Source organism: Lissotriton vulgaris, chromosome 3_1 (assembly GCF_964263255.1).
Source record: "Lissotriton vulgaris chromosome 3_1, aLisVul1.2, whole genome shotgun sequence".
Classification (NCBI taxonomy): domain Eukaryota; kingdom Metazoa; phylum Chordata; class Amphibia; order Caudata; family Salamandridae; genus Lissotriton; species Lissotriton vulgaris.
This window is the reverse complement of record NC_141689.1, coordinates 753,566,226-753,589,494: the sequence shown is the minus strand read 5'-3', so window position 1 is coordinate 753,589,494 and position 23,269 is coordinate 753,566,226. Positions and strand designations below refer to the sequence as shown.

The 23,269-nt window shown below is 44.7% G+C and overlaps 1 protein-coding gene across 2 annotated transcripts in view; it reads right to left on the bottom strand.

Annotated features, from left to right (window-relative positions):
- Window positions 1-23,269, bottom strand: part of TNFAIP8 (TNF alpha induced protein 8) — a 442,557-nt gene that overhangs the window by 172,848 nt on the left and 246,440 nt on the right. Inside the window, exon 1 of one of the 2 annotated variants that reach the window (XM_086961067.1) lies at window positions 11,977-12,124. The exons of the other annotated variant lie outside the window; for it this stretch is intronic. Within the exon in view, the coding sequence (XP_086817193.1) occupies window positions 11,977-11,989 (13 nt within the window). The 5' untranslated portion in view covers window positions 11,990-12,124. Of the gene's footprint in view, window positions 1-11,976; window positions 12,125-23,269 lie in introns of those variants that run through there. 2 annotated transcript variants of the gene reach the window in all.

Below are 23,269 nucleotides of genomic sequence, written 5' to 3'. Positions count from 1 at the left end.
GTAATTCAATATTCAGACATCCTCAACAATTAGGTCAATATTCATGTGAACCCTGAGGGTGGCAGAAATCACTCTCCCACAATGGACAGTATGGAAATAAGCTCATCCTAAACAAGCATTGGTAAAGCCAATTGGTATAACTTTTCCAGGCCCCCAATTTTTTAAAATTATTTTTTGCAAACATGCAGCATGCAAAACAAATGCAAACATAAAAACATATAACAAAAAAGGAGCGGCCTAGCACTCCAAACACAGTAGCTCTGGTACAGAAGTGCACACCTTTCAGGAGACTATGTTTATATGGAATATAGCATGTTACAACGTGTGCTTTGACAACACAGTAGTTTACAATGCGGTCGTTACAACGACCACATTACTAAGCATGTCATTACATCGCAAGTTGTTTCAATGACTTGTTCTGAGGGCTCGCTGGACTTAGGAATAGTGTTAATTACTATTCCTACTCCAGTTTGCAGAACAGCAGGGAAGGTGTTTGATTTAAAATCCAACACATTCCTTGGTGTTGCATGCCCTTAAAGAAAGTTGTTGAAACGACTTGCGATGTAATGACATGCGTGGTAACAACGCAGTCGTTGGAAGAAGCGCGTTGTAAACTACTGCGTTATGCTGTGTTGCGTGGTAAACGTTTCCCGTTTATGTGTACAAGCACAGTGCAAGCGAGCCATTGAATGAAGTGGGAAGGTCACTGCTCCATGCTGTGTGCTGTGGCGGGCAGAAGCAAATGTGAATGCTTGAATAGACCAAAGGATGTAGAGAGCTGACTGAAACCCCCTGAGTATGAATATTTGCATGTAGTTTTTATTCTGATGTTTTAACATGAGGCTGGTGAGATAGCTATAGCTGACTCTGGATAAGACCTAAAAGGGGCTGTTAAAATGGCCTCTTAGCACAATGTATGGTGAAGCACTAGACATAGGTCTGTAGTGAGCAGTATTGCAATAATGAAATGCCCTCCATATAAAGCAAAAAGATCACAAACGTACAATGGATGATATATCAAAATTCCTACATCTGTAATGGACTGTAAAGCAATAGTGACATGCCCCATTTGTGCGTATAACAATGGTAACAATCTCACAATGGATTATTTAGCCAGCTATAATCAAGGCCAAGCTGGGAACCAAAATCAGCCCTGGTAATAATGTTCAAACCAGCCCCTCTCCCTTTGTCTTCTCAATAACTCTCTCTCTTTACATCCATCCATTCTTTCTCCTTCCTTCCTCTCTTTCTTCTCCCTCTCGGATCACTTTCTCGCTTTCTTTCCCTCCCCTCCCTCTCTTTTTTCTCTCTTGAAGCCATCCCGTGCCCTCTTTAATTAACCTTATGGAGCTATGGAAAGTGACAGATGCACAAGAAGTGGTCATGGCCTTTCAAAACCTGCCTCCAGCTGAATTGAGGAAATGCCTGATGGAATAAAAGGTATGTCCGGCCTTGGCTCCAATGCAAGTATTTCCAGAGGCTCAGGAAAAATGACATTTTGCTATTTAGGTGCTCCCCCTTCCTAATTAAGGAGCCATATTTGAGACTTTTAGTTGCAATCATGTGCACCTTTAGTATATTGCTATAAGGTGGCTTCCATTCATTAACATAATATGATGCTGGCCCCAAGTAAAGCAATAGATAATGGCTCCGTTAGCTGATAGAGATGTAGTCATTCAGCTACAATTGACTATAAATCAATTCTTATAAGCACTGAAGGCTGTAATAACACCCATGTAACTGATTTGGATGGAATGGCAAGAGTTACTTGCCATACTGGATGGCAAGAGTTACTTGCCATACTGGATGGAGTAAGGTGATACTCAAATGTGTAAGGAGGAGTTGCGGGAATGACACACTCACGATGGATTGTCTAGCAATATTTCTATGCCCACAGTGCATGCTGTGATAATACCCTGCGCTTATCAACATTGGACAAACACCCATACTTGCAAGTCTACAAGACAAGAGGTAAAATCAAGAAAATAGAAGGGGAGAACGGATACTAAATTGGAAGAGAAAGGGGTTGAACACGGGTATGGGACGTGCCACTCAGTGTTCTGTAATGAGTGGTGAGCAGCGATGGAAGCATCAGGAAGCATATACAGAAACTGCCGATCCTGCTCAAAATTCTTCTCAGATTATATTAAATTTACTCTTCGTCAATGTGATGACTGTACCAGAGATCAACTAGGTTTCCCCACTTATAGGTTCATAAAGCTTGGTAAACAAGAAATCCCCTTTGAATGTGAAAGAATAAAATACACCTGCACGGTTTACAGTGGGTCGTGCATGAGCTCGTTCATTGCTTGATTTACAAAAATAAATAAATAAGTAAGTAAGTAAGTGCAAGCGCCCAAAGTTTTTCTTAAGATTCTGTAGCTGGTGCTACAGAATTGCTCGGGTGGAAGAGCGCTAATGCTGGCTAGTCTTGATTCCACCTCATGACTCTTTCTACCACCCCCTCCACTTCTTGCCTCTTTTTTCTATTTTCTCTTTCATATGTTCTCATTTGCCACTGTTTTCCCATCTTTCTCCTTATCATCCCCTCTTCTGATTGCATCTGTTGCTCTAGGTCCAAGTGTGAAGAAAAATAAGTCACAGTGCTCAAAGAAACGAGTCCTAGTGCCTACCACCGGCAACCCCGGCACAAATTAAGCTGTAACTCGCTTCAACCTAATACAACACTGGAGTGAAATGTTCCCAGCAGGCAATCAAAGAACAGATATTCAGCCGATCTCAGCACAAACAAATAACTCCACTATCAAAATATGTTTGTCTTGCTCGGTTTTACTTCGATTATGTGCTCTTACTTCAGCTCGGATGTCCAATCGTTATGAATCCATGACGCAGCAATCTGCCCGGCCGCCCAGGCGTGCTCGGGGCTGCTCCAGCGAGCTGGGAGGCCGGCCTGCCTAGCAATGCTCAGACCATGACCGGCGGGAACAGCTTGATAAATGGCCAGTTTATAATGCTGTCATGCCCGTTTTGCCCTATGGGAAATGTGGGAGTCTCTCAAACCAGCTTATTACCAACCTGTGGCTGGAGCAATGATCAATCACGCTGATCAGATATGGCAAACACAGTAACTGATATAACGAAGATGTCTTACACCGCGCAGTTGAGGTGAACATGACAAATGGTTGGGTCGGGAGGAAATGACTGAACAGGAGGAGACGAACGAGATAGCGTATCTGCGCGCGAATACAAAGATCACCGGGGACCGAAGGGCTGCGTTTGACACCCTTGAACAAACACACGCTCTGCAGATCGAATTTACGCGGCTGCGCCCATGCCTGCCCTCGTGAACGTCCTCCTGACGTGACCAATCAGCGCGAGCCCTCTGCTTTTACTTTCTCAGCGCCTGCCGCCAACTCTCTGAAGCCAAGTGGACGGGCGAGATGCTCATTTAGGGCTTCCATTTGCATTCTGGCTAGGGTGACCAGAATTTTAAAGCCAAACAAGATGGCGGCCGGATACATTCTGACGGGAAGAGGATAGTAAAGCACTGGTACCGAAACCCACAACAAACGGTGATTGCATCTAACCAAGGTTCGCAGAGAAAAAGATAATGGCTGTGGTGAGCAATGCCCCGGTAGAGTGGCCCACGGATGCTGGAAACGGCCTGCGACAGCGGGCTCCGGGAGGGTGCCTAACTCTGATCCAGGATCTTACCCGAGCCCTACACCGGGACGAAGAGGAGTCGCAGGGTAGGCCCCGCCGTAGACCCAGTTGGGGCCCACAGACAGGGAGGAGCGGAGACGCCTGGCGGAGCCTGCCTGACAGTCCCATCCGAGTGGGAGGTGAGGAATTTCGGGGCTCCGGGAGCTGCGGCAGCGGGAGGGGGGGGGGGGGCGGGAACCGCACACGGACAACGGGAGGGGGGGGGGGGCGGGAACCACACACGGACAGCGGGAAGAGGGGGGGCGGGAACGGCACACAGACAGCGGGAAGCAGGAACGGGCACTCACCTGGACTTCTTCCGCTTGCACACATTTTCCGAAACATCGGGATCAGCTGCGGCTCGGGAGGCGGGGATCTGCTGTGGGAGGGGAGGGGGAGGCGGGGATCTGCTGTGGGAGGGGAGAGGGAGGCGGGGAGAGCGGGGATCAGCTGCGGCTCGGGAGGCGGGGATCTGCTGTGGGAGGGGAGGGAATGCTGCAAAGACAATGGGACACAAGGGTTGTTTTGCTTCTGTGGGAGGGGAAGGGGACACGGACGGCCGGCGGGAAACGTGCACAGGACAGCGAGGAGGGGGGAGGGGGGACGGCGGGAGGAGGGACACAAGGCAGGACAGCAGCAAGCACGGCCCGGCCGGACCAGATTCGGGGGCGTTCCCGGCTTTTGGCTGACGTAGCATGACGTAGCCAAAAGCCAAAGATTCTCGGGAACGCCCCCGAATCTGGTCCAGCCATGACGGACGCCTCTCTGTTCCAATGGCTAGCCTCCATTTATGGAGCTAGCCAATGAAGCAGAGGGGCGTGTTCAAGTCACCCATACTAGAAACTACAGATTTCTCTGGAGGCGGTGTCGCAATCATGAATACCAAGGTGAATGACATAGCCAAGGAATGCCACAGAGCATCCAGCTCCCATGATCACAAAGGATAGGTGCACAGAGACCTGGCAGGTGATCAGTGTAGACATCAAAAGCTAGAAAAGGTCCCAAGAATTTTTAGGCTTAGATGATTCCAGACCCCAAGAGTAGGGCCTTGTCACTACCTTACGTCACCGTACCAACATTCCACAGTGGCCAAAACATATTTTTTTAGAAACCAAGGCTGTCAATTAAATAAATAAGAAAAGCATACCAACAAGCAGAGTAATGCCTGTAGACAGTAGAATCCAGGAAAGCATACAAACCTGACCTTATTAAATTCTAGAACTGGAGTGGTGGCAGCCCACCAGAAGATCGCATATGTCTTTTGATTGTTTTTCGGGATTCTGCTACCTATGGACTGAAATATGAAAAAACTCAATAAAAACAACTACATTTACATCTTTCTAGAGGTAACTATAAAGTACTGCCTTAATGGCAGATCCACTTGCGACCTGTCCGTTCTCAAAGTCAAAGTCATTCAAATGACAGCTACTGCACCATATTGAGATTTAAAAATCACCACCATTTAAAATAAAGAAACCTAAGCACAAGCTGCCATGAGACTACATGTATTAGTTTGTGAGCTGGAGAGAGCTGCAGTGCACTTTGTGCTTCCTTCCAGTCCTTTAATGAATACATGCATCCGTTGCTTGACCATGGGCTTCAATTAGTCACGAGGTCTTGTGGACATGTTATTTGCCTGCATACTACATTGTCGTGATATACACAGCAACCCTTTGTGTAGTGTTTGTCTTGAGGTATTGTCTACATTTCAAGGTTGTCTCACAGTGAAGTGGCTGGGCTTTTAAATATATCCCATCTGGAGCTTTATGTATTTTACCAGTACTTTGCCTCCTGCGTTAGTGTTTCCCTCTGCAGTTCTGTACAAAGAATGGTGCAGCTGGACATCATCGTGTGACCTCTGTTATGCAAGACTGGAACGCCAATACCCAGCCGCAGACATTTACTGTATGGTCTGGCAGTGTCCTGTGATTAATGCAAAAAGAAAAATTGATGGACACACTACAGAGGTATGTCATACATTCACCCCAGTACAGAGATCTGGGCCTAAATCCATTGTTTTTTTGCTCACCATGCCATTCCAATTTGGACCCAGACATATGCAAATCAGTTTTGACCCTGCGCCCAATGGGAACAGTCCAGCCCCAACTACCAGGCCATGTCCTCCCTGGACTGGAAACAAGCATCCTAGGACCGGTTTCAGGCTTTCAGCCCTCACCAGCAAGAATGGCCTGACTCCAGTGGCATGTAGAGCTCGGGACCCACGTCTGGGCATACCCGTCCCACTCAGGGTGACAAATGCAAAAACAACAATTGATAAACAGAATGCAGAACCGTGCAACCGGTCTTAGGATGCTTTTTTCCGTTCCAGGAGGACCTGACTTGGCAGTTCAGGCTGGACTGTTCCCATGGGGAGCAGGGTCAAGACTGATTTGCATATGGCCCGGTCCAAACTGGGGTGGCATGGTGAGCAAAAGAATGATGGATTTAACCCAGATCGCTTGAGTGGGGTTGAATGTTTTGATTTGTTCTGCATTCCGTCCATCATTTGTGTGTGTTTTTTTTAAATTAAATAACAAGCATTGCCCAGTTTCTAGACACGATGGAGCAGGAACATGAAACGGAAGACTAAATCGTGTTCAAACGTATTGGAATATTAATTTGAAGAGTCAGGAAGTTGAACACAACTGGTGTTTTTGTCCAGATGTCAGACATGGGGTATGTTTTTCTCCAGTTGTACGTACCTTATCTTATCTTATCTTATAACAGTTTACTCTTCAACGTTCACAATAAATGACCCATGGCAGAAAAGCTGGTTTGTTTTTGTTGTTCCACCAACAGTTTAAGCCTGCGGAGAATATTTAATATACAGGCACTTCCAACTGTTACAGGGACCAGGATCTGTAGCAACAGGCTAGATAGACACACAATTTAGGGAAAAACACTTAAGCAAAGGCGGCTGCACCCTCGAGGAACCCTAAAACGTCCAGAAATTTTAGTAGTTCTTAGTCGCTAAACAAAATCATAATACCATAAATTGAAGTACCACATAAAATGTATGCACTTTACTGGTGAAATAATACTGTGTTTACAATTTTCCTTCTGATAAACCTCTCTGTTTGGGCAACTGGTGTATTTCTCAACCTCCGTTTAATTGGGAAAATTGTCAAAATTACATCCTGTTAGACGATTCTCTTGTCGAAAATGACAAATAGGCTCATGTTTTCGCAGAGGCCTTGGCCGTGAAGTCAAAAGAGAGATGAAAGGCTCACGTGACAGGTGACAGATTAGGCCTCATTAGCCCGCTTTGCCTTCTGGAGCGTGGGGCCTTCGAAGAGAGTGCTGCCGGGGGTTCATGGGAGAGTTCCCTATGTTCCCTGGACAAGGGAGGCAGCTACATCAGTGCCCCGATTGGTTCTCTCAAGCACCAAACGTGGAACAGAAGGATCGAGTTGAAAAGTGCCTATACATCTCCTGCTGCTGTTTTAAAGAGGAGGCCCCTTAGAGAGAGATATATATATATATATATATATATATATATATATATATATATATGTATATATATATACATACATTTTGGATTTAATGCAATCTACGAATTTGATAGGCGGGAAAATCAGTATACATACCTGCCAACTTAAAAAATAACTTCACTGTGTGAGGAGGAGTCGGGGCCTTGGAGGCAGTGGGGCCAGGTGCTATCTCAGAGGCATTCTGCCCTTCACCATGCCCCCACACCTTCCAAATAAAAAAAAAACATTATCAAAGAGTCCTCGAGGCTTGCGCCAACATGCTGGTGTGTTTTCACACCATTTAATAGGCATCGGCTGCTTACAGCCTCCAAAAATGAGCTGAAAATCCACTTTTAGCTGAAATCGTGTGACACACGGTGGCATCGTGTGAGTTGGCAGTATGAATATAAATAGAACTTCCATAGTCAAAACACGAGGGAACTGTTGGTAACAATCAACCTCTGTGTCCCATCTTTGGTGTCTTCATCAAGTATTATCCCAGTGTGTGACTACAGGGGCATTCCCCCTGCCCCTCTCCCATGTAGTAATATATGGTTTCCTAGTCTGGGAAGTCCTAATTATGAGTTACACATCCAACAGCTTGATGTGACATGTCTCTCACAAGAACCCTTGTCTGCTGTGCATTGCTATATCGCACTGTTTTCTCACGGCACACCCGGTCTTTTGACCACATCCTCTATAGATATATCAGTGTGACACTCCACAGTATGAAGCATGCAATGTTTTGACCAGTGCTTAATTTGTTTAAACATTTTTTTTTTTTTAAAGTTGCCAGGACTCTCTTCTGGAGGCCACTGACGCTTGCGCCACACATTGCCCCTGCCATGCTGCCAATGATAGTAATCACACAAATATTAACCTTCACACTTCTAGAAGTGTGACAATTCGGACTACTGCAGGCCCCCAAAGCTATGAGAATGGCTCGGGTGGCACGTAATATTCATTTTTATTGTATATGGAATTAATAATTAACAGTTGTTACGGTCATCTCTAAATCAGCCAGACAGCGACACCTTGAGCTGGTGTTGACAACTAAGTGCCAAGCACCGGAAACTACCGGCTCAAATTAAGCACCAGTTTTAACTTGTGTTTGTTCAACACAGAGTGTGATGCAACTACACTGACACAAGAATACTATAAGTTTAGATACTATATGTTGGAAGTACCACTCCTGCTACAGTTAATAAGACTCAGAGTTTGTCTCCAATGTAGGAATCAAGATGTATTCGCAACAACCTGGGCGAGTAAATCCTGTTGATGCATGCATCAGTATGTCACATGTTATCTGTCTTTTCTAAACAGCCAGACTGCTGTAGTGAAAAACCCGGGGGTAGTGTATGTGTCTGATAAAAGCCCTGGACCCTAAAGGCCTTTGACTTCTGCCCTGAAAATTGTCAACCAGTTATTAGGGTAACAGGAACTTTATATCCCTGCCTTGTATATGTTTATAACCATACCTAAAAACCCCAATTAAAGTGATACTGTGGTTGTTTAAGGTATTTTTATTATACTCTGAAGACCCCGGCTTAAGTAACATCCAAAGTGCTCCCTGGAATATGGTCAAGCCCATCCTGGTTTTTAGGGTTCAGGAGGGTCCCAGTTGGAGCATGCCACTAATAGAGTGGGGGTGGGGTCTAACAAAGAAAACATGTTTCCTTCAACAGCAAGGTGGCATCCATTGGATATATTTGATCCTTTGCATGAAATAGCTGGGTGGGGGAAACTTTCTGCATTGTGTTTGCCTGAGTTTAACCAGGCCTCGTTTCAGTAGGCCAGTAAAAAAGGAGATGAGGGAGAGCGATATTGGAAATTTACAAGAAAGACCACCAAATCGAGATCCTGTCTCAAAGGCTGTAATCCCTCTTCATGCTCCAGTTGGTTGCAAAAAGGAACTCAAATAGCTGAAATGTCACCAAATTGACTATCAGCAGTAGTGGCTATCAGCAATAGAAAGAAACTTTGCCTGGGGGAAAAAAGTGAGCTCTGAAGGGTAGCTAGGAGAATCCCTGGCATACCAGACACTGCCATTTTTTGGATCTTAGCAACCTATAAATAGCATGTCTCCTTTGCCCTCCTCACCTCTGCAGCTTCTCGCACTCTTAACCACAGCTATGGTGCACCACTGAGTAAGGTAGTTGGGTAATTTTTTTATATCTCTCTTTGCCTGATTTACTGTAAACAATGTATACATTTTGTTTGCCTTCCTCACAATAGGAATACATTACAAAGTACATTTTTTAATGCTTAACTGGTTTCATATTCTTGGGGTTTACAGTCAGTCCATCCTGCGCCTGGGGAACATGGCCAGGCAGGGCTTAGCCCGGCACTGGTATATTCAGCCAGACTCAATGCCCCAAGAGGAATCAGATGAGTCAGTAAGTCTGTGGCAATCAAACACTCACACCCAGTCAAAAGATCTGGGTTTAATCCATCACCTTTCATTAGCCCATTCTGCCACCCCAGTTCAGACATGGCTAATTGCAAATCAATCTGACCCTGTGCCTCATGGGAACAGTCCAGCCCGAACTGCCAAGCCATGTCTTCCCTGGACCGGAAACAAGCTTCCGAGGACTGGTTTCTGGCATTCCAGCCGTCTTCAGCCCGGCTTGCTTGAATCCAGTGGCAAAGTGAGCAAGGGACTCACGTCTGAGCATACCCTGCCACACTTATGGCGGCCAAAAGCGGTAAAAAGTGGTACCAATTACATCGCCTGCAACTGGTCCAGAACCAGGCAGCCAGGCTCATTCTTGGGCAGCCAAAGCACTCTCATGTGAAACCATTGCTGAAAAGCCTTCATTGGCTTCCCATACCCCAACTCTGTCCATTTAAACTGGGCTGTACCATCCACAAGCACTGACAGGACGTGGTCCTGCTTTCATTGCTTTAAAAATTCAGCAGTATGTTCCCCCAGTGATCTACGCTCCTCTAATAAGAACTTGCTGGTCTCTCACCCCTTTAAACAGAAGAAACATGGTGGCGTCAGATACACGACCTTGGCCCCCCAATTTTGGAATGCCCTCCTTCTCTATTTGTGCATGGCAGACTCCTATACGCAATTTAGGAAATTACTTGAAACCTAGCTTTTCTCCCATGCTTACAATTGATTCTCACTCACTGTTTGATTTTGTTACCGCTCTGCTCACAGCACCAAGTAACCTTCTGGTGAACATGCTCTTTATAAGTTAACTTTAACATAACATGCAATATGATGAGGCCACATCAATGCACAATGTGGTGATAAACCTCCAAAATGTCACCTAGGGTGGCTGCCTTCTACAAAGGCCCTATGCAGAGGGCCTCCTGAGGAATAGGCCTAGCTACTAATATTGCAGACGCAGACATGCGCATTAACCAAGTTCAGACATGCAAAGTTTGTTCTCACAAGATATAATGCGAGCATGTTTGGGAGATCATAAATGCATGCCTCATTACTAGGAGCTTCAGGTGTGAGGCAGATGGGGAGTTTCCCTAATGTACATCTATATTGAGAGAGCGCGACAATAGCGTTGCAGTGTTTTTTTACATGTCACTATTAACATAGGGCAGTTAAATCCAAAACGAAACATCCCAAAAAGTGCCACACCTGGTTCAACATCACTTCTGTCCAGGATCGTATTGTAGACCCCAGTAGCTGGCTCACCTTTCAAGAATTCCTCCTCAGCCAAATGCCAATATTTCACGGCCCGCTGAGCATTTTAGCATTTGACAACTGCTTCTGCCACACTACAAAAGGTGTTTGCTCAAAAAACAGAAAAGATATTGCGTTGTCATCATAAGGGTTACCTTTTGTATCATGTTGATTCCCTAAGGAGGTTTTGCACTTTGCAGAATACAAGTGTAGGTTCTACATAGTCAGCTTCTCATTTCATTACGTATAACAAGCACAGAAGTGAATAATCAAACGCCCGTTGTTAGAGCGCTACAAAGAGGTACCTTTGCAACCAAGCACTCTTTGGAAATATTGCCTTACCATATCTCGTACAGTGCCACAATACAGCCGTCAGCTGTACACACCAATGTTGCAGACATACACTACAACCAGTGACGCAGCAAGGCAGCCACCTACCTAAGTGCAAGTGAGGAACACAGGCCGCTCCCGCATTTTTAGTAAAGTAAAGCCTTGATTGGTTGACAGCTGTGCTACTGCACCTGCTGCATTAATAGCAGCGACACTCCTAGCTACAACAGTATCTCTCGAGCCGCGTGCCAATGGTGTTACGCAATGATGATGTCACACGTCCATGGGCCACATTCCCTCGGTGCCCAGGAGCGTGCGCACCCTCAGAACTCCAATGGCACCAAAGCTATCTGACGTCACCGGTCGTCTCTCAGCAGAGACCGCGCGCACACTCTCTCGCGACACATTAACGGCCCAATGCAGCCACACCCAGACCCCGAAGAAGGTGCCAGCTCGAATGCCCGCACTGTCTGTGGCAAGCTGTGAACTATTATGAGTGAACGCCTACAGCGGTACGGGCAGGGCGGCTCCACTCCTGCCTGTGAGCCCCGCTCTTGGGAATATCCATTATAAACTGTCACTACTAGTTCTTCGACCACGACTTAGCACAGAAGGACAATCGATGCCAGCAAAAGACCCATTTCCAAACACCCGGTTTGACATTATATTCCTAAAAAAAACGTAGCTAGACAGGCAGATCATCGAAGCGAAGGAGCGCGCGCTGCCAACGCGAGGCTACGCAGGAGGGTGACCCCGTGGAGTGTCTTCCAGGGGCACACCCTAAATAGGATTACACCTTGTTGAAACCGCTAACCCCGGGGCAGGGCTTCAAAGGAGTCTCGAGACGGACGATGTTCCACTTACTTGCCCTCAGCATGGGTGCGGTTGTGGCGGGCCGGGCGCGTGGGCAGGCGGTGGCGCGTGGCGGTGACTGAGCTGCGCGGTGTGTCTCTGCTGACACTCGGCTCCGGATCCAGGTCTGCACTGTCTGCTCCCCTATGTGAACCAGCTCAATCCAACACACTCGTGGCAAAGATTACAGACACCAGAAGGACAACCCAGCTGCAAGCCAACAGCAAACAGTAAATGTGTGTTTAGTAAACAGAGGGCCGAAGCTGCCTTCCTGGTTATTCTAGGGGTTGTGGCCGCCGCACTCCAAGACAGAAGAGGCCAAACCAGAGTGTGCAGGGTCCAGAAGGGTTAATGTGCAGCCTGAACATACCCCATGTCCAACCAGGAGGCGAACTCAGCAGCTTTCCATGGATGACCCTGCCAATGAGATGCTGCGGATTTTTAACTCGCAGCCCAGGGACAATCTGGGATTGCAAAACTTCGGAACTGGGAGTCACTGATAGAGAAGCAGAGGCACACGCCCACAGAAATATGTTGAACTTGTCCGGGAGTAATTTTCAGACAATTGGACATGTTCAGCAACGCCTGCACGATGTCCGCTTTCTATTCCCAGCAGCAACCTACAGGCAGCGAGGGTGGCTTGTTTTATATTAACCTCCAGCTGGGCCAAAGATAAAGGTGAAGTTAAGGGGCCAATCAGGCCTCCTTTTGATCGAGTATCCTAGCTAGACATGCTCTGTGTCCAGCATCCTCACAATTAAATGCACATGCAAGCCCTCACACAAAGCCTAAAGTGCGTTCACTATTCTTGCTGTACTGATGGCCACTGGGGGAACAGACCGCTGAGTGGAAGGTTCTGGATCCCCACGAAGTCAAAAGCACATTAAGTATTTCTTCCAGCACAGTAGTGTAGCGTTGGGTTTCCAGTGTGGCTGAGACACTAAATTTATATTTTAGCATCCTCACCCTCTAAGGATTGTAAGAGAACATACACATTACTGTCTGCATCTAGGCCATACTGTGGACTGCTCTAGTCTCGGCCATGGGTGGATCCATGGCGACCACATAGTCAACTACAAATTAATATATAATGCATGTGCTCTATCACCCACACTGTTTCCTCCAATCATATGTGTAGGCAAAGCAAACTAAGACAAGAGCACCACTCTGGCCAATTATGCAGAACACCCAAAAGCTTCACACTAACTCTTGCCTGCAATTTTAACTTTCTTGCAAGCACGTTACCTTTCCCCTAGTGCGCTCTGCTGCCTCGTCAGGAGTAAGATGCACCAGATAAATGCAACTACAATACAATAAAACCATCAAAATGGCACTGTCCATGAAGGATATCTCCTACTAAAAGGATCTGGATAAATAGTGGCAGGAGCAAAACAACTTCTGCAGAAGCTACAAGAGATGGAGTTGAAGAAAACCTGATCCCTAGTTAAAATTTGAAATGTAGTCATAATTGCCAAAAACAATATGTGTAGGATCAATGTTCAGTGTTACAGTCACTGCAATTAGCAAAGAGAGCATCAGCGTTAATGGTAAAAACCACCAAAGACGTCTTCATTTATTGTGTTCCCATTCAGAGGAGTTGGGGCCTGACAGTTAAAGAAGGGCTGCTCCTACTGGAGCAAGACCAAGATTGATATGCATCCGGTTTGTCCCAGTCTGGAGTAGGGCCTAGGACATAAAACCCTGGAAAGGATTGAGCCCTAAGCGACTGTCAGCGGATTAACTCTTTGATAGCACTTCACTGATCACTTGATTTAATTACTTTATTTATTATTATTTTATTTCTCTAATAAACATGTTCGAGTAACTCTGCCGTTTATTGCAACTGAGTTGCGGATGCAATGTTGAATACAACATTTCACCTTCTTTGGACACAATTTTGACTTAGGGGTTTGGAACACGTGTAAGGTTGAGCAGACCCCTTCCTAAAACATTTGTTGCAGCCAATGTGTTTCCCAGTCCGGTCTTCTCTGGTGGGTAGAAGTGGGACACGCTCACTATCAACTTTAGCCACATGTACAAAGAACATGGTCAGACCACTAAAAATGTGAAGGTTTGCAATAAAAACACAAGAACCACTCCTGCCGAAGTCAAAGCAGGGCCAAAATGGAAACCGAAATGAGCGGTGGCACCGCGGTTCCGAGCACCGCTGGAGGCCTCGATTAGAATGGGCCATGCTTGGGACATGGTCGCCCATCATGGTCTGGGAGCAGCCTCCTGGCCTGAAGCCCACCAGGAAATAGTCAGAGGGCCCTGGGTCAAATGCGAGAGTAAACACAGAGGAAGAGCAGGGCCACAATATGTTTGCTTTTTTAAATTTAAAAAAGGATTTCATAGATGGTGATTTTACATAAAGTACTAAGTCGGCTGTTGTAAATGAATCTAGGACCCTAGTGTAAATTTTCCCGATTCATGCCCTTATATAGGTATACTTTATCATATCCTTATATAGGCATAGAAATCACTACCATATTTGGCCTAAGCCTTACAGCCCAAATACGGCATGGTTACTTCCACTAAGTTCCGAGAATCAACAACGATTTCTTGGAAAACCCCACCTCCAGCGGCTAGGGACTTCCCCCTGCTTGAATATTGAGTTCTCCAAGAAATCCTGGAGTTTTCAAAGAATCTAGCCTTTGAGTGACGTTATTAAGTCCAAACATGCGTCAAACTCGGCACCTTCAAAGTATAAAAATGCCTAGGTTTTCCCAGACAAACACACAGTGGTTTGGAGCAGATCGACTATCTATTTACCTGACGCCCTGCATCAGCAAGTGCCAAAGGAAGCCGACCCTCCAGCTGACGCGCTGAGAGACTCTGTTTTTTCTCCTGCCGAGAAATCCAGCACCAGTGTTTGCGGGCTACCCTTGCGGGTATCTGGGAAATCGAGTCCTGAGAGAGAGATACAAGACCTCCTTCATTCTAAAACCAAGGTACGAAGCTGATTTGACATTTTAGAGAATTCTTGGGATAGATTCCTGGCAGAGAACTACTAAACTTAAGCTACTCCTCACTTACTTCTTCACTTGTACTACACTTAGGTTAGGTACACGGGGTAGGCGTATTTTAGAAGCACCAGTTGAGTACTTTTAGTCATTATTTATTACTGTATGTATTTTATACATTTTATGCACTTTTATGGCTTAGAAACCATATCATGCTCCTACAGTACTACTTCATAATACTGTTCGTATTATATGCATTGTACTTTATGACAAGTATTACGATTGTAGCAGTAATTTCTTATGCTTGAGAAAGAAGACTGTTCAATAAATACTTTTATTGAAAACGCCCGTCTCTCTATTTTCTCAGCACCTCTGGCGAAACGAAGCATGCACGATTGACTGAGTAAAATAGCTATCTATTGTTTCCGCGACTCTAGAGATTGATTTCTTATTCTTGGGAAACAAAGTTGTCATGTTTGTGCGGTTGTCAGAGTCTAATCCCTTCTTGTTTATTCGAGAAAGTTTCTAGTGACCTCTGAGCTAGCTGGCACTCACTATTGAGTTTAATATATACGATAGAGACCTAGTCGACCTCAGACCTACGTCTAATCTATAGTATAGGTTATTCCAATGCGCAGAGCCTATTGGGAATATAGGAACTACACTACATGGCGCCCAACGTTTGGTAAGGCGATAATTTAACGTTAGATACTAGAGTAACTCAGTCGTGCTTTTCACATAGACCCCTTTTTCACGTAAAATACTCCAATAGACGTCTGGAGAGGGTAAAAGGTTAATATCTGTCAAAACTGAGTAGGACGAAAATCCTATGTATTAGTTTTTGGTTTATTCAACGTTGAAGGATACAGTGTTCCAAAATATTGTGCACCTAATCTTTGTCCTCCGGGATATATTTATTGGACAGCATTGTATCCTCTGCAATTGACATAATGGAACAGGGCCTACTAATGTTACAACATGGCCAGTCTCAATTACGTTCTATAATGCAGTTAGGCTTGACGTTGCAAAATCTTTGTTCAGGCTACGTGCCAAGGCGTCTAATCAACACAAACTCATTGTTTGCTGTATTTAACCTTACAGATAAACAAATCTCTTTGGCACAAAGAGGAGCAGACTATACAGTGCTGAGCACTGAAAAACTGGAAAGATTACCATTGACAGTTTCTGAGAAGCCTGTCATTGAATGGATAATTCATGGCACCATCATGATACCAGTGACAATATTCCAATTTCAGTATTGTCTACAGCATATACCAGCAGGCCTGAATGAAAGGTTGGGTAAAGAATACATTCAGCCAACATGGACTTTACCTTACACACACAAATGTTGGAACAAGGGAAAAGAGGTATTCCTTAGTGGTAAAAACTGTAAGAACTCACTAAGTGGTACACTTTTGTGCAAAGGTATTAATTTACATGGAGCCTGCGACCGTTCTGCAAATAACCTCTCTTGCCACCTGCATGGTACACCCTCCACAGTGATAGAACCCATTTTCAGGCAGCTATCCAATGGCAGTTACGTTATGTTGAATGATCACAGCTGCTGTGGCATGTTGCCAGGAAAACTTTATCTCGTTAGTGTGTCGTCCATGGTCACTTGTTGTATGCAAGTATTGTATCCAACGCACAAGACAGACAGTGGGACAGCACTATGGCCTTCACTGAATATCTCTTCTATACGAATTGATACTTTAAGTGGAATAAAAGCCATTCTTTGCAAAAATCTGTGCCACTGACCTCGTCTAAAGAAACGTATGATCTGCAAGTTGCGAGGACATCTGCACAGATACATGCATTATTATCAACAAACTGCCCAGTACATTTTGCAGAAATGTTAAGTCAAATCTTAAATAGGTCTGATACCAGTGGCATCGCACATGTATTTAAGACTATCCGGACTGTTAACACCATTTGAAGCAGTCCTCGGCATTTTTCCAAATTTGGTGCACTCTGTGTTCGGCGGCCTGCCTCTCATCTTGGGACTGGTAGCAGGAATTATATTTTTATTCCTTCTGCTCCGATATAGCAAGTCCGGTAACCGACGATACCCAGACCACCATGGAAGGGACCCTCCTTGCCTTGAGGTATTGTGAGAGAATTACACAGATTCTTGGCTTGGCTCGTTTAAGAGATCTGAACACGACCTGGTCTCTTTCGTTCAGACCAATCTGGCAAGATTGCATCTTACCTGTTCTACGATGCCTGCTTTGCGGAGAGGAATGCATGTTGGACATTTGTCTTACACTTCCATCAGTCCTGCCATCGGATGTCGATGCCTTGCTAGGCCCGGTAACGACTCATGCAACGGCTACCAATTCCGATCACAGCATTCATTGAGGTCTCACCAGTAAGTCTAACTGAGGGTGAGATACAAGGATCAACAGGCACACAGGTACCTTCTGATATGACCATTGCTAACGCGGCAACCAGCGCTGACGGCAATGCTTCTCATCTGTGCACATTTGATTTGCTTGATCAAGTAGTTCCACTTTCACTTACTGTGGTAGACAATTTCTTTGCCAGCCAAGATGATCTGATGTTTTCTCCTGACACAGAGAATAACTTTTGATTCATGCACACAGCGTTCCCTGAACTCTGAAATTCGGCCTTCACTTTTTCAAAACAAAGACTTCTAACTTTGGAACTCTATTTTTTCACAACCAATTGAATTTTTCTCTCAAAAACATTTGAACTTTTTGGCACAGACTAATCTGCTTAAAGTAGAACTATTCTTAGAGAACAAGAAATTCTTTTCCTTTTTGAACACTGCCTAGAGAAAATATTTGGCCTTGTCCTCATATAACAATTGACACAATATGTTATGTTATGAAATGGTCTCGACCTTTTTTTCTGTATTTAAGAGCCATTTTCATAAATGTAATTTCATGATTCATTCGGTTTGCATATTTAGATACTCCATGCTTAAATTGACACCACTTCCTTAAAATGCGTAATGTAGAAATGCTCAATATTTTTTCTTTTGTACAACCATTTCCAGTGAATTATGTATTTTGGGGTGGGATTGTAAACACTAGCTTTAGAAATGTTCAGTGCTTATACGTTTAGCTTTATTGAACTTAAGATCGTGGAGTGGGTGTTGAAAATGAATCTAGGACCCTAGTGTAAATTTTTCTGATTCATGCCCTTATATAGGTATACTTTATCATACCCTTATATTGGCATAGCAATCACTATCATTTTTGGCCTAAGCCTTACATCCCAAATACGGCATGGCTACTTCCACTAAGTTCCGAAAATCAACAACGATTTCTTGGAAAAACCCACCTCCAGCGGCTAGGGACTTCCCCCTACTTGAATATTGAGTTCTCCAAGAAATCCTGGAGTTTTCAAAGAATCTAGCCTTTGAGTGACGTTATTAAGTCTAATCATGCGTCAAACATGCCTAGGTTTGCCCAGACAAACACACAGTGGTTTGGAGCAGATCGACTATCTACTTGCCCGACGCCCTGCAGCAGCAAGTGCCGAAGAAAGCCGACCCTCCAGCTGACGCACTGAGAGACTCTGTTTTTTCTCCTGCCGAGAAATCCAGCTCCAGTGTTTCCGGGTTACCCTTGCGGGTATCTGGGAAATCGAGTCGAGAGAGAGAGATACAAGACCTCCTTCATTCTAAAACCAAGGTACGGAGCTGATTAGACCTCTTAGAGAATTCTTGGAATAGATTCCTGGCAGAAAACTACTAAACTTAAGCTACTCCTCACTTACTTCTTCACTTGTACTACACTTAGGTTAGGTACACCGGGGTAGGCGTATTTTAGAAGCACCAGTTGAGTACTTTTAGTCATTATTTATTACTGTATGTATTTTATACATTTTATGAACTTTTATGGCTTAGAAACCATATCATGCTCTTACAGTACTACTTTATAATACTGTTCGTATTATATGCATTGTACTTTATGACAAGTATTACGATTGTAGCAGTACATTTCTTACGTTTGAGAAAGAAGACTGTTCAATAAATACTTTTATTGAAAATGCCTGTCTCTCTATTTTCTCAGCACCTCTGGTGAAACGAAGCATGCACGATTGACTGAGTAAAATAGCTATCTATTGTTTCCGCGACTCTAGAGATTGATTTCTTATTCTTGGGAAACAAAGTTGTCATGTTTATGCGGTTGTCAGAAACTAATCCCTTCTTGTTTATTCGAGAAAGTTTCTAGTGAACTCTGAGCTAGCTGGCACTCACTATTAAGTTTAATATATACGATAGAGACCTGGTAGACCTCAGTCCTACGTCTAATCTATATTATATGTTATTCCAATGTGCAGAGCCTATTGGGAATATAGGAACTACACTATACGGCGGAGGATCAGAGAATGTTATTCTTAGCTCACGTATAGAGACAAACTCCATACATGTCAACAGACCCGATTCAGGCGGATGTTAGCCATTGGTGAAAATAAATCCCCTCATTTTTTCTCTATCTCCCTCTTTCCTGTTTCTAAATGTTGGCATGTATGAAGCTCTGAAGGGAGGCTGCAGTTAGTTCATAAAACTGCTGCATCAAATGCTGTCTAGCGCCAGCGTACGTTTTCCTTGGCACCCCTTACTTAGGGCGATTTGTCGGAAGTGCTCTTGCTGTGGAGAAAGATTTCTGGCAGGAAAGTCGTTGTCTTTTACACAATCAGCCATGCTGTATTCCTTCCGAATAACTCCTGTATTAAAACAAAATCGAATTCACTATGCATTCTTTCCACCTTTCAGAGAGCAGACATGAAGAGTTACTAAAAATTATCGAACAAACTTTTCAGGTGGTCCATAGTGACTAGCGCCATATTATGTGGTATGACGTCAAGGGAGGGAGGGACGTTTGGGACATGCACGGCAGACTGCCATGTAGTCATGCATAGTGTGGATTGTTTAATGTAGTACTTTGTCTGTTTGCTCAACCCATAGTAACAGATTAGTATTCCTTGATAAAGAACACGGATTAAGAACTATAAACATACTAGTTGATAATGCTCCCAAGCTCCTTTGGAAAAGAGCAGGGCCACAGCAGACTTCCTGCGAGACCTGTATAAAGCGATATATAGTCACGTTGCCAGGACATTACTGATTTACCGCATAGGTATGTGCTTCTTAGGACAATAGTTTTGTTATTTTAAAAAAGGGATTTAGGGTTATGGGATGGGTTAGGGCTCAAGGTGGTAAAAGTTTTACAGGGGTTTTCAGGGTTCAGGGGTGGGTAAGGGTGCTAGCTGGACTTTAAGTGGGATGAAAAAAGTGGGGGTTTCAAAGGGGATGTGGCCTATGTAATTATGGCGTGGTGTGAACAATGTTTTTGTGATTTCTATAGATTGCTACCAGATCCATATTTTGGTTCTTCCCTGCACTTTCTGTTAGGGAATCCCGACATACTACACAACATACATATACCTGAAATCAGCAAGGACAAGTCGCTTTGTCAGTAGTTGTTAAAGAAGAGTGAGTAACAGCGATTCTGTAGTAAATAATATTGAAAATGTTTAAATTCTGAAACTGGGACTGTGAATTTAACATTACTGGGGCCGGTGGAAGGGGTAGTGGTCCTCAGAAAGTCTTGATCACTTTCCCTATCTTTGCTATATTTTAGGCATATACACACTATTTCTCTGCACATCTCGGCCATCTGCATATCTTACACCTCATCTCTTTCCTCTTCTGCACTCTCTTCTCGCGCTCTCCTGAATGTACTTAGGCACATCTTGTTCACTTCACTATACCACACCACACCATAAACGCACAAAGTACGCACTCATTTTCTTTTACTTTTACCATGACAATATTTTGACCATTGTGTACCACCTTGAAACACATTTGGACAGGATCTCAATTACAAACGAATACGTGACCATTGCTCTGTGTTCTTTGCAGAGGCGCCAAGGGGTCGATGACCAGGTATTCTAAACATCTTTTTGACCCACTGACAAGCAGTGTGAGAAACTCACACTATCCTCAGCCTTAACTTAAGAGCTCTCAAACATGGCTCTCTTATAAATACAGAAACACAACATCCTGGAAACAGCCCACTTAAGTTTGCATTCCCCAAGTGTTAAACGTGAAAGTAAACAGTACCTAAATCACTGACATGGATTATCTTAATATTTTTCACATTAATTGTTCAGAAATCATTCAGTGTTTTTGAAAGTAAAATTAAGAAAATGAATATAGGGCTCAATGGGGTCCCGTTTCAATGTCCGTTTTTAATGACTACCGAAGGGACCCAGCTCACTTAAAGCCCTGGATATGCCCTGGATTTTAAGGGGTTCGTGGATGGGTAAGGTGTTTTTAGGGTTCAGGGATGGGTAAGGGCATAGGGTAGTAAAGGTTTAAGAGAGTTTCATGGTTTAGGGATGAATAAGCATAAGGGTTAGTAAAAGGTAAATGGTATGAATGGCAACACTCACACAGGCCTTGACCTCATAGTAACTCTCACCCACATTCTGCTGACAAGGGGCAATACGTTGTTGTTTAAGTCACACACATTCATGTTACACTGCTAAGATGAACATATAAGGGATAAAGTACCCCCTGCCATATACTATAAGGATATTGTGAGTCACTGAGAAGTTTCATAACCATATATATTTTATCACAGCAACACTTTCATCATTATTTTTAAATTATTGTGCATGGGCCCGCGCTTTATGTTTTAGCACTGCGCCCACTTTTATATTTACAATACCGACGCCTCGCTTCATGTTTGAGCACGGTGCCCACTTTTATGTTTAAAAAAAGCAATAGCTTAATGTCTCGCAAATGTGAGACCTATTGATTTGTAAATGCTTGTTTTAATTTGGGGTTGTGGGGGAAGCCCTAGGCCAGTACGGCCCCTGCCAGCTCCTCAGCCAGCACCCTGGCAGAAGCCAGCCATTTTTTTAACCTGAGTGCCGCAGTGCTTGCCTGGGGAACTCACATCTTTAAAAAACAATTTTTTTTTAAAAAGTTGAGGGCCGTGGGAGGAACCATATGGCCCCTGTCGGCTCCACAGCCAGCAACCAGAGGGAGTCCCAGCTGGAGCCAGCCATTAAGTGAAAGTGGATGCCCACCATGGGCACCCACAACAGCCCAATCATTTGGAAATGCTGGGGAAGCCCCAAAGCCCCTGCAATCCCTGCCGGCTCCCCAACCAGCACCCATACTGGATGCTGGTCCATTACTTTGCTCCCACCGAGGCGGGAGCAGTTTCTTTCTCTGCTCCCGGGAGCAAAGTTGTGTTCCATGCTCGGAAGAGTGCGGGCAGGGAATAAAGCTTACATTCCCTGCCCGCAGTCTCCAGGGCAGAAAAAACAGCAGTGTCTAGGGAAATCGGCCAAGGTACATTACTTTGATTGGGCCCCAGGGATAGGATCCCCAGGGACAATCTACGTCCCGATGCCCATTCCCATTGACAATTATACCGGCCCCTGGAATGGGGTCCCCGGTGCCTTCGGAGTCAAAGTGACGCGGGTTGCAATCCCCCCTCCCCGGATAACAAACCTCAGAAAATTTACTGTTGAAAAGAGTGGGAGCCACGAATCCTCTAAAAAAAAAAATTGTCTCCGGGCGGGCCATCCCTACTCTGCCCCCTATATGTGTTTTGTTTAATTTTGTAGGACAAGGGACTGAGTCATAAGTCCGAGAATCGCTACAACCCTATCTTTGTTGATGTGGTGGCAGCCAATCAGATCTTATGTTTAGATCTGATGCCTCTGCAGATCCTCTGCAGTGTGATATGCACATACATTTTGAACCTTAATTTCTCAAAAACTACTGAACAGACTTACACCAAAAAACAAAAAGCACGCTTTCCGGACCAGGATCTAGCCTTCTGTCAAATTTGCTGTAATTCCGTTCAACCGTTTTTTTGCAATATTGCTGTTCGATTTTCCTATGAAAAATTGCATAGGGAAATGTGTTTAGTACCCTTCCCCCCTTTTTATTGGCCCCCACTTGACCATGAAACTTTACAGAAAGGAGCTGAGGTGGATGAAATGATTTTTTTTGTGGAAAGTTGTGTCGTCTCGCCTGACCCTAGGGATAGGACAGGGCAGGCAGAGACAGAAGAGGCGGAGCTAGGAGGGCAGGGGAAGGAGTTCTGTTCTGGCACGATATCGAGGGAATAAAGAACTGATGAGCAGTGCTCCTGTGTCTGTGTTTCCTTGGGGCCCCAGACACAATACTGGCGACGAGGGTGGGATCGCTGTGATCCACCACTTTGCCCCCACACGGCCACGACACCTAGGGACTGCGTGGCTGCATCGAGCGCTCTAACGTGAGGAAAGAGCGCAGAGAAAGAAAAAAAAAAAGCAACCCTACGTGAGTGGCGGTCTGCGAGCTA